Consider the following 12,465-nt stretch of genomic DNA (forward strand, 5'->3'; position numbering starts at 1 on the left):
CAGTAATGGAAAATAACTCAGTGCATTTACTCAGGTACTGTACGTAAATACAGTTTTAAGTACTTGTACTCTGGTATTTCCCTTTGATGCTACTTTATACGTTTTAAGAAATGCTGTGCATCAAGAGAAAACTTTGAATGATGTGGTTCTATGTATTTTACTGGTAGAGCCACTGGTCCATGTACTGGTCTGTATACTGGTCCACACTGGTGGAGGGGAGGGGGTCTCCAGCCAGCCAATCATGAGTCTCCTCGCTGACCAATCAGATGACAGGCAGGCTTCTCTTCCTGTTTAGCCGAGGGATTCATTATCGGGTGAGTAATATAACGTTTATCCTAAGAAGTATAAATAATTGTCGAAAACCACCACAGACTGAATAAACATTGACGAATGCATGAATACATATTTTGTTGTATTATATTTTTTTCCCTGCGGAGGGAGTGAGCTGTTTGGATCGCCTTTGTGTCCGCTGTGTGTGTGTCTGTGTGAGAACAGTGCGACCAGTTAGCCTCACTGAGGTGCTAACAGGCACGTTAGCTTAAGAAGCGGCATCACTGCGGGGGGAAATTAATGCTGAAATTTAGAATTGGTCGCATCCTTTTGTTTTTTTTTTAACTTCTCACATTTTATTCTGCACAGGCACCTTCACGCGACACAGCCCTTACGGATAAAGACCCGTTTTTACACTTAAATAGCCAATTGCACGGAAGGAGATCATGGGAGGGATCAAACAAGAGCAGAGTGATGCACCGCAGCAGCCCAGAGCCTCACATTCAGCGGATCAGCCACAAGAAGAGGTTAGCACTGCTGCGTCTGAGCACGGTTTACCGGCTTTGTTAACTGCTTTGGTTAATTGCACGGACAAGGGTGTCAAGTTTTATAGTTTTCAAACTATAGATTTTATTGAGCACTTTGTTTAACGAGTTAAACTGTTTACTATATGTTAAGTTTCCATTTTGTGGACTACACTAAAAGTAATCTGCACTATTACAATAGTCCTAGAATAAATTCTACTTCATAAAGGTTATAAAATTGCAGGTGGGGGAGTGAACGTACATGTTCTGTCTGTATCGCATCTTTCAAGTCACTAAATAAATTGTGACACAATACAGTTCAACAGAGCTACAAACTATAGCCTGATAAATTACCTTAAAGTAGAAATAACACTGTTTATATGTTAGTGTGTGTAGAGCTGAAACAATTAGTTAATTAATCAGTCAATCAACATTTAATTATAACTATTAAATGTGGATATTTGCCAGTTTTCCTAGTTTCATATGATGGTGGGTTGAATGTCTGAGTTATTTAGTGTTGGTTGGACAAAGCAAGCAGTCTGAATATGCTCTTCAATGTGATTTTCCCTAGAGCTTATTTGCTTTTACTGACCAAAGAACTGACAAGCCCCTGCATTTACAACAGTGCTGTTTTCCCTCTCCACAGCCTAAGAAGAGAGGCTGGCCAAAGGGAAAGAAAAGAAAGAAGGTGCTACCAAATGGTCCCAAGGCACCAGTAACAGGATATGTCCGCTTCCTGAATGAGCGGCGGGAACATATGCGGGCCCGATACCCTGACTTGCCTTTTCCAGAAATCACCAAGAGACTTGGAGCAGAGTGGACACGATTAGCCCCAAATGACAAACAGGTAACTTTTCAAGTTTTCATCTTATGCAGTGATGCTATAATGATGCTTTATTACTGGGCTTGTTCGAGTCATATCCACAATGATACATGGAATTCCAGTCAACAATATTTTAGCAGGTATTATTGCTATATTTGAATTTTGCTACAAGGAGCATCATTATGTGTCTTGTTTTACCTCCACAAAGGTGCTGCTGATTTTAAATTTCTCATCAGTGGTGTTCTATCCAGTTCTGTTGTTGTGAAATCTGCTGACAAAATATTTTAATGATAAAATGTACCAATAAACGTGTTTTAAAAAAGGTGTCAAATAAAGAAGCACCTGTGTTTAAGGGAGATAGTTTTTCCCCTTCAGCGCTATCTGGACGAGGCGGAGCGGGAGAAGATGCAGTATGCCCAGGAACTGAAGGAATATCAGCAGACTGAGGCCTATCAGATCACCAGCGCTAAGATACAAGACAAAAGGATCAAGAAAGGTGACGATTGACTTCTACTTGCCTAATGTTTATCATGTTTATCATGTTACTGCTCATGCCTCAGAAATAACCTCCACATCACCTGGGCAAATAGCAAGATACTCAAAATATTATTTCATTACTCTGTTCATCTGAGCCGTATTATGGACATAAAATATTCTCTTTCAGAAGACAATCCATCTGTCATCATCAGTACTAGTTCAGGGTCATCTTTACCAAAGGTACAAGTCTAAATCTCATTACCACTACTCTCTAATGTCATTATCACATAGATTGCACACGGCTAACTTGTCCGTTTGCTGATTTTGTCCTTCAGGCTTCTGACCTCTCAAGCAGATTCGACATCCCCATCTTCACAGAGGAGTTCCTTGATCAGAACAAAGGTAACCAAGCAACCGAAAATGGAAAATATATATAGTAATGCCAAAACATAATTTTGCCGTTTCCTTACTGGCTAATAGGATATTTAGTCTGTAAGGTACACGTTCCAGCTAAGATTAAGCACCTAACATATACTCTTACACTCACATGAAATCCGTTTTTAATCCACTCTTTGTGGTTTCAGCTCGAGAGGCTGAGTTGCGACGGCTTCGTAAGGCCAACATTGAGTTTGAGGAGCAGAATGCAGTGTTGCAGCGGCACATTAAGGACATGCACAACGCTAAAGAGCGCCTGGAGGCTGAACTGGGGCAGGACGAGAAGCGCACCCAGGCTCTTCAGCAACACTTGCTGGCCATTAAACACACTCTGGTCAACAGTCTCTCATCAGTCCCCCTGCCAGGTCAGAAATCAGGTGGCTGTATTTAGTCAGAGGGGAGACATGCAGATAGTAATTCCCCTGCATATTAGATAGAGCCAAAGAAATCTGGTTACATTTTCATGGTAGGTTAGTTGAGTTTAATCTCATATTATAAACATACAGATAATGTTTGCCTTCTTAAGTTATGGTCCACTTTACTTTTAAATAATCTGGCTGTAATAGAAACGGGATTGTCCTAGGAACTGCTATATTAGTGTTAATTTATTTATTTCTTTTTTTCTGAACAGGCACAGGTGAGACAGCCTCTCTTGGGAACCTGGACTCATACTTGAGTCGTCTCAGTGGAGTGCTGGAGGGAAACCCCCACAAGCACCGTGCTCTGCTCACCCAGCTTTGCGAGGTTTTCTCTCATCTTGACAGGTAACCAAAACCTCTTTAACACACATACCATGAGTGGGCCACTGCAGCCAAACATGCATTTATCATGTGTTTGACCACTGATACCATCTACTGATCACAGCTACTAAAGAAAGACTCAGCAGCATCGAAACAATGTCTTTTTAGTTAGGATCAATAAATATGATTTAGGGGGATCAATAAGTATTTTAGTTTAAATATTCAAACATGAACTGAGATTATCAACAGAATGTGAGGAAATAGGAGTTCAGGCATTTTGTGAAAGAGGTCTACGGACTATGTTACAGAGATATTTACTGAAGTTAGCGTGCTAACCAGTTAGCCACAGCTAACCTCAAGAGGCGATAGTGAGTCACTGTAGCGTTTAGCCTGCCCTCAGTCCAACATGAGAGGATGAAGAAATATTTAATTGTGAGTCGGTTACAAACCTCTGTTACAGTCATCCTCTCTCAGCGACATTCGTCAAGCTCAGTGGATGCTCATTGTTGCATCCACTGTCAGCCCACTGGGATTTGTCCCAGTATAACCAATGGCCTGTCCAACTACGGCACACGGGAAGGGCAGGGGGAAGGAGGGACCAAAAGAGTGCATTTCCTTGTTAGAGATGGTCACCCCAACTTTCTGATAATATGGTTTCCCCTGTTTGTTTGTAGTATCAGTTTGACATTTGGCCAATTCTTACATATTATCCCTTTAAAATAAAAGTAATTCTCAGTACGAGTCAAGTCAAATAGCTAAAAGTTAGGGAAACACTTACACTTTACCATCATGTTCAAGTGTGTCTGCAGTCAAGTAGATCAGAATTTATTATCTACTCAAGTATGTTTATGTTCTATAGTAATCCTTGCAGTTATTGCCTGTTAATAAAGATAACCTCAGGAGAAAAGAAACAAGAAGAAAAAATACATTATTAAGAGTAGCATTATGTTATTGGGCCTTTGTAAAAAGGTGATTAGCCTTGTTGTAATTCTCAACTCTCAAGTTTTGAAGACCATATCTGAATTGTATGTCTGAATGACATCTTTTCTCTGTCTACATGCCTCATTTTCTTGCCAGCGAGAAGTTATGAGGAGACTCCACCCACAGATCCTTTCATTCCTGCATCAGAGGAACACATGACGGGCTCGGCGGTATTAGGTCAAATCAGTGCCATTCAACAACACGTGGATATCTCAAGGATAGAAAAGGCAAGGGTACAAACACTTCGAAACACCACACACAGACCATGTCTACTTGCCTCTTCTTAATAAATATCTGTATCCATGCATATCATGTTTTCTTTTTTGGGAATGTAGATCTGTGTGGCAGCGTGGAGGGTTTTTACAGTTCAGGAATTTCATTAAATGTAATTTTACCTTCTCAACTGCCAAAATAATAAGCAAATTTGGATCGACTCTAACTTTATTTGTAGCCTTGTATCAGCAGTTACCTGCAGGCCCGTGACCTGTCCAATAAGACAAGCCTAATAACCAGTTTACATGAAATGCCATTTGGCATGTGGTGGGTGGGTAATGTGTACGTAGTGTTATATAGACCGCATGAAAAAAAACTGGAAGGGATGAAAATCAAATGGGTATACATGTTTGAATTTACATAGATAATGGTAGATTGTGGGATGGACAAGCAGTTTCACATGTTGTCCGAATATTATATATTTGTGAAGTATATCTGTATTTTTTGAAATGTTCATTAAACCATACTGAAAATGTTTCCAACAAAGGCCGTGTGAAATTTAGCATTTTTTAAGTTAACATATATAATATATAAAAAGTTAAAATGAAATCACAGACCAACTAATCCAATTTGAATGTTTAGATACCCTGGGCAAATTTACTTTTATGTGATTTTGGTGAATGCACCCTAAAGGAGAGACTGGGAAGATGCAAGGGATGTTGTGTTCCAGCAGGGGGAGCTGTTGGCCCACACAGGAGAAAGTAGTTATGATTTGAATCTTGGAGCAGAGTTTAAGGGTATATCAGTCTGATTGTTTTTTTTCTCTAAGTGGAAGGATGAAGATGGGACGACCTGTTGTAAATGTTCAACATAGTTCAACTCAGTCAGACCAAGACACAAAGATTAATAGTTTAGGACAAATTTTAATATTTTTCTTTTTCTGTGTTCTGTAAACTTAGGCACCAGCAGTTCGTCTACTTCTTGTCAAGAATCACTTAACTAAATCACCTCACCTTAACAGTTATTTTCAATGTCAGTTAATCTACCAATATATTTCCTCTATTAATCATTTGGTTCCTAAAATGTCAGGAAATACTGAAAAATATAATGTAATAAAATATAAAATTATTTAAAACAAAAACCACTATCAGAGCTTCACATTTGAGCGCCTGGAACCATGAAATATTTGGCATTTTTGCCTGAAACATATATATATATATATATATATATATATATATATATATATATATATATATGTGTGTGTGTGTGTGTGAGTGTGTGTGTGTGTGTGTGTGTGTGAGACAGTTTGTGTGTGTGTCAGATGTGGGTGTGTACATACTTTCCAGTTGAATTTCTGTGTACATCTATCTCTTGAGGTGCAAGAGCTATAGTACAAGGGAAACCGTAGTTTGCGTCTTTATACCTGAAACTCTTGCTGTCAGTGTATGTGATGGTGAATGTCCTATGGTGAACTGACACTGTTAAGTAATTGTTACAGCTTTCCTCAGGAGTTTTGGTGTTGCTTAAAAAAAAAAAGTAGGGCTGGCTGATATCGTGCAAAGCAGTTATCACAATATGTTACACAGAAGACCTTCACAACCTCATAACCTAATAATATTTGAGCCTTTCCTAAGATATTTTTGAGAAATACGTTGAGAATACTTAGGGAGAGGCTAATGATTAGGTGTTTGAGCGACCCCCGCCCCCCCCCCATCAACCCACCCATCATCACCACCGCCCTGACGTCACTGCCAGGAGCTGTCCACGCAGCGGTGGTGCTGAAGCTGAACAAGATGGCTGTGTGTTGGGGAGCGGAGAGCTGAGAGAGAGGTGGTGGTGGGGAGAACAGTCTCAGATTTAGATACACGCGCTTTAAAAGAAAAAGAAAAGAAAGACAGAGCAGTGGCGACTCTGGCGTTGACTCTCGAAGCGTGAAGGCTTGTTTTTTGACCAGCGTAACGAGCCCTGCCAGGCCCCCCGTCTCTGCTAGCGACGGCGGGCTTCTCCATCCCCAGCCCAGCGAGTCTTTCCCAGGCGGTAACATTGCACAGATTAGTTCCATTCAGAAAGCTGGTGAAGAAGCTGGACCCTGCACTAAAGGCGCATATAAGAAATGTCATTGCTGTGTGTTGGAGGTAAGAGAAAAAGCTAACAATCTACATCTTGGCACGACTTACTGTCAATTTCCTCCACCTGCTGGTGTGAGAAGCTTAGATAGTTCCAAGTCAGTCGCATCTTTGGGGCTTTTGGGGGGATTTACCAGCGAGGATTCATCCATCGCTATTTTTGGATTAGCCGTTATTCACAGGAATCTTGCTAATTAATTGTTACGCTATTAAATTGCAGTTTAATGCACATCCCTTTAATAGGACGAATACTTCCCGTCACCTTTAGCTATTAATTTTTTTTTTTTTTTTTTTTTTTTTTTTGATTGTCATTTAGTCTGGAATATTTTACTCCTACTGTCTTCCATGACAATCTGCGTTCGTTTTACAAAACCTGGCAATGTTACAACAGGATCGATTTATGGACTAGGCGCATGCTTTCTGGCGGCCGCTGTCAAACATAGTAAAACAAGATGTAACCCACTCTCAGTTTGTCACCGTGTAGAAGAGGCATGGGGCTGTTTTATGTTTCACGTCAGAAAGCAAATAGCATCTCAGTGAAATGCGTTATTGCACGGAGCAATAACGATCTTTTTTTTTTTTTTTTTACATTTCTTTAAACCACGTGATTGAGTGCTAGATTCTTAAATTATCTTCCTCCTATTGATTGAGCTCTGTAATGACAACCACAGTCTGTTCTGCTTTTGAATAATTCAAGATTCATCAGCTGGTGTTCAAATTGGTTTCCTACTGTATAAAGAGGCCCGACTTATATCGTTGTGTGTAGGCTGTTATGACTGCTTCTCAAATATCTTCCTTCAGTCACTGATAGTGTAATTTTTATTTCATTTTATTTCGTTTTTATTTATTTATTTATTTTTCAGTGACATCAACAATGTGGTCTACAATGTATTATTTCTCCAGAGAAACAAATAGAGAGTGGAACTAAAAAAGTGGACCTGTGGTCGTAAAGATGTACAGTTTTGTTGTTTGTGCTTTGTTATGATGGGGATTTCACAAGCATTTTTGTGTCAGGAGCGCCAAATAAGACTGAAGACCTCCACTGAGATTCAAGATTTTAGTCCTTTGCTGTCAGGTATCATTTAAATTGATTTGCATAAATGTCTATGGGGAATCAGATTTGGTAGATTTAGCAGATATCAAGGGAATTAAATATTATTTTCATTATTATTATTGTTATTATTATTATTATTATTATTATGATGATTATTATTATTATTATTATTATTATTATATCCTCAACAGCCCTTGGTCATACCTAGGTCCCACTTTGGAAACAGTTTACACTTTTTGAGACACCGTCATAGCCACCAGCAGATTCAAGTTTATATCAATATCAGAGTCCATGAAATTGTACTTAATATTTCATTTTTAGGAAATACTCCCATCTCAGAGTTATTTGAGATTTTTTACGCTGCCTTTAACAGGAAGTTGTTCTTGTTTTACAAACTTAAATCACAGTCACATAAAATCTGTCGTCAACTTGAATTTAAAACATTCTAAAAACCAACTAATTTGATTGAAATCGCAGTTGTTAAGGACCCTTAAACCACAAGTTTATTTAATCCAACATCTTTGAAGAAAGATTTACATGATGTATGTTAATGCCTGCTGAAGTGTGTGCAAATCTTTATCCCGTCGTTTGTCACTTCCTGTCTTTTGAATTCTTAAAACAAGTTTGAGCAGAGCTCTTTGCAGCTCTCTAAAACCCACAGTGAATTGGCTGTGAGTTTTCCAAGTTGTGACAGTTACTTCAATAAAAGCTCCTCAATCACTTCTAAGCCTAAAAGTAGGAACAAATTTGAACCTTGCACTCTGAGAATTTTGGGCCAGTTTGGGCAGATTTCCTAGACTGACACTTAAATCAATAAATGTGGAGCCTGATTTATCAGGGAGTAGTGAGGGAAAAACGAAAAAAAGGGATTCCCTCAAGCTACTTGTTCAGATTGAGGGAGAGGTTGGAGTGAGCTCATGGTGTTTATGAAGAGGCTGCTACTGTATGTTGTTGACACCAGTGCTAGAGCTGATTGCACAGATGTCAGCATTGAGATTTAGGCTCATTGGTGGCACCTTTATGTCCTGAAGATTTGTTGGCATAGCAACCCCAATGGTATTTTAGGTCTCTGCTGGCATTTTCTCATTAGTTTCTACACACTCTGTTATAGCCCTGCAGCTAGGTTTATGTTTTTGTTTTTTGTTTTTTGTTTTTTTTGTTTTTCACAGAGGCTGTGAGCAGAATGAAGTAATAAAGAAGGTGATGAGTATAGCTGTTCACCTTGGGCTGCATGGTAACATGAGTTAGGCTGATATAAACATTGCAGTAACAGCGATGTGACATTGCCTGGTCATAGATGTGTGCATATTCTACTCCCACATCTCATGATGTTAGATGTAGTGTTTGAAATCATAGCCTGTGCCACAGAAGCTGAATAAGCATATTCACATCTGACAACCCTCCTCTCACTGCCACCCCCTGTAGAGAGATGCCATCACCAACTTTATAAGAGAGTGAGCCATGAGAGACATCTTCATTAGTGTCACCTTTTTTCATTAACATCTATTCAAGATTATTTACATATATATTCAGATCACTAGGCAAGAATATTGGTGAAAGTAGTCTGAAAGTTTGACATTAGAAATTCATTCATTAGAAATGAACATAATTTAACACCAAGCTGTCCTCAGCTAGTTTTTTGTCTTATTACCATTTCAAACACAGTGCTGCATTAAAGTAATAATGACTAGGCTAATTGGGAGTCTGGAGCAAAAAAACAGTTGTGTTTTAATGAGAAATTTATATAGTGGATAGAACCTAGGATTTTTGTTCTGTGATGCCAGGGCTACATACTGTTTATATACCTTTTTTTTTTTTTTACTGCCCTTCCATTTTAATCAAGGATTTTAATACGTCTTCATGAGTGTACTCAATCATCAGTGACTAGGTTTATATATTTTTATGACAGTGATACTCTAATACTCTGATGCTCTAATTAACATTATTAACTTTTTTTTTAAACTTAATTGCAAACTTGAGTAATTTCTTTCTTTTTTATCACGATTTTTAAAAATGTCTGCAGGTTTATATTGTTGTTCCTGGTGCCAGGATAATTGCTCTGAAGTGTGGGCTCTTTGAAAGAAGCGTTTGATTGGAAAACCTCAGGAAATAAAAAGCCCCTTCAGCTTCTGTGCTAAAGGGGCATGAGCGAATGTATTCGTCCAATTCTCCCCAGCAAAGAAAAAGAAAATGAGATCCTGTAATTACTGTGGCAGGGACTCAACATTTTCTGTCCGGGGTTTGCAGAAAATATGTGACACCTACTCCCTTTCACTCTTTCCTCTGTGCTGTAACTGCAGCGATGTTGGTTCAGTCTTATGCCTGTGAGCTGTAAGTACCCCACCCCCTTTCCGGCACCCCCCCCACCCTTGTCACACTGAAGTGGTTATTTTTAGTGTTGGGGATGCAGCTCGCTCTGCCCGCATTCGGCTGCACAGAGAGATTAATGGAGCACAAGTGAGTGAGATAGAAAGGGAGCACACGTGCATACTTGCCACATGGCAGGGAGAGCTTGTAGGGAACGAGTGATTGAGAGAGTGAGAGAGGACTGATGACTGGCTGATGGTGGGGGGAGGACTGTGTTTGAGAGAGAGAGGGAGAGTGTTGGCAAGGGTGCAGCCGGGGTGCATCTGTCATTTACTGTCTGTTTAGAATGAGGAAATGATGAATTTTGTCAAAGGTATAGTCAGTGCTTCTGTGTAAATGAACCTTCCTTACCCCTTAGGCGTGACTGCCTTGTCAGCAGCTAAAATATCAGGAAGGGGATTTTACTTTGAAGTTGGCTTAGAAGCACATGCTCCACCGCACCACTTACTCCACCACCTGCCTCATGAATCAGTTTGATATTTAACCGATAAGCATTATCCCAAGGGTTTTTTGGGGTTATGCTATTTTTAGAAACAAATTTGTCCACAACGATTATCATACCTGCTCTGCTGTCACTGACTATGAAAATGACGGAGGATGTGTCCCTTTGCCAGCATCTCTTTTGCAGCCACAATTTTGTAGGCGTCTAGATTGAATAACAGGGAGTGTTAATTTATTTAGCTCTTTCTGTTTTAGACAGTAGTGCTGTAGGTCATAAATTATGAAGTTGTTCTTGCAGCAATTCACACATGCGTTGTTTAGGGCCAATTAGATCGATTTTAAATGGTGCCTATTCCCTGTATTTCTGTCCTTAAATGCAACATCAGTGGAAAGAGGCAATCAGCAGGGATTAAAAACCAGAGCTCTGAATATTAATACCTCACTGCTGGACATGGGGATGCTGGGCATCGGCAGGGTGCAAGATTGAATGAATAATGAAAAAGCCTTTGACGTCACTGTGGTTTTAAAAGTCAGCTTGGTACTTCCAGACGTCCCTATGTGGAGGAGCTGGCAGTGGCACCTCAGGAGAGCCTCATCTATTGTGTTAGACAAAAGGCAGCACTGCTCAGTCTTTCATGCACCACCCTCCGTTGACAACCATACAGGAATACACACACATACATCATTCAGAGAGGACGAGGCATGTGGCCGCTCGCCACCCTGGCATCACCTTTTACTGTCACCTGCACAAACTGTCCTTCTGGCCCTGTGACTCAGAGACCCTGACATCACCTGATGAACAGATGCAGCCTTTCATATTGAGATCCTGGCATTCTGCCCAAAGAGAATAGAGGATTTCCAGGTTGAGAAGACCCCCCCCCACACTTTCTAAAATGCCAGGGTCCTGTCAATCACCAGCCAACCATGGTTTCACACACACAAGCTACAGACAGAGCCTTACAGCATGACAATTCTGTGAAATCCTTGAAAAACGTCATGCAAATATGTTTGAAAATATATTTTCACCACTTTTTGCATAGTTAGATTAATTTCTCAATTTCTCGATTTGTTTACAGTGAAAAAAGCCAAGCTTGATGGACCCCAAGGTGAGTTATGACCTGTGTCCTGTGAAAATCATCCATTAACACTGAATCACATTGAACATACATACACACAGTGGCATAACCAATGCTATTTGTATTTTATTAACCTTTTTACAGAGAAATTTAACACATACGTGACCCTGAAGGTGCAGAATGTTAAGAGCACAACCATCGCTGTGCGCGGCAGTCAGCCGTGCTGGGAGCAGGACTTCATGTTGTGAGTGTTTCTTGCCCTGGCTCCCCTCTCTGCTAGTCTTCCACCCCCTTTTACGTCTTCCCCCCTTTAGCGCCTGTCTTCTTCTTTGACTTTGTCTTTGTTGTTTAACCAGAGGACAGTCCTTGCTGCACACTTTCGACTCACGATTTCTTTCTGCATTTCCAACTCTTCAAAGCTGCTTGTCTTCCTCCTCTCTCATTTTTCCTCTCCCTGCCTCACTCCCTCTTAACCTTCCCTCGGACCCACAAAGTTATGATTGTGGTTGTATGGTTAGGGGGCTTTTTCCACACAGTTCCCAGTTTGACAAAGCATTGCTTTCTGTTGCATACGTCCCAATGAAGTTAGGCAGGTGGCCGAGAAAGGATCATAGGTAAACACCTGTATGCAGAGTACTCTTTTAGGTGTGAAGCTCTCTGTTTACTTTTCCCCCAGCTTTGGCTTTTCCCGGCACAGTAGCTTTTTTTATTTTGCTCATATCTGTGCAGTCTGAAGAGTGAAACTATGATTAAATGGACTTTCATGCAATAAATGAAAGTATCCATAATCTAAACTTAAAGACATTTTAATATGTTTGCTGTTGCTATTATGATTGTAAATTCAGTTTGGCAAAGTTTTAAAAAAAAGGCCTATATACCTAGTGTCACTATCAGTTGGCAGATCCAAGTCTGTGGTACATATATTAATATGTATATAT

At 40.0% G+C, this 12,465-nt stretch overlaps 2 protein-coding genes across 3 annotated transcripts in view; both read left to right on the forward strand.

The window, feature by feature from the left end:
- Window positions 1-266: 266 nt before the first annotated feature.
- hmg20b (high mobility group 20B) lies at window positions 267-5,509 on the forward strand. Of its 2 annotated transcripts, none has more exons than XM_041039463.1 (9): window positions 267-314; window positions 640-797; window positions 1,441-1,641; window positions 1,993-2,113; window positions 2,285-2,334; window positions 2,430-2,496; window positions 2,679-2,894; window positions 3,161-3,293; window positions 4,347-5,509. In XM_041039463.1, exons 2-9 carry the CDS (start codon window positions 717-719, stop codon window positions 4,357-4,359), a joined length of 882 nt encoding a protein of 293 aa, XP_040895397.1. In that variant the 5' UTR covers window positions 267-314; window positions 640-716; the 3' UTR covers window positions 4,360-5,509. The 2 variants fall into 2 exon arrangements, with proteins under 2 accessions (XP_040895397.1, XP_040895396.1); XM_041039462.1 differs by having other exon boundaries at window positions 2,282-2,334; window positions 4,347-5,506.
- A 1,067-nt stretch (window positions 5,510-6,576) lies between these two features.
- Window positions 6,577-12,465, forward strand: part of unc13a (unc-13 homolog A (C. elegans)) — a 40,665-nt gene continuing 34,776 nt past the window's right edge. Inside the window, exons 1-3 of the mRNA XM_041040184.1 lie at window positions 6,577-6,598; window positions 11,528-11,557; window positions 11,672-11,771. Coding sequence (XP_040896118.1) covers window positions 6,577-6,598; window positions 11,528-11,557; window positions 11,672-11,771 — 152 coding nt within the window. The remainder of the gene's footprint in view (window positions 6,599-11,527; window positions 11,558-11,671; window positions 11,772-12,465) is intronic.

This window comes from Toxotes jaculatrix, chromosome 6 (assembly GCF_017976425.1).
Source record: "Toxotes jaculatrix isolate fToxJac2 chromosome 6, fToxJac2.pri, whole genome shotgun sequence".
Classification (NCBI taxonomy): domain Eukaryota; kingdom Metazoa; phylum Chordata; class Actinopteri; family Toxotidae; genus Toxotes; species Toxotes jaculatrix.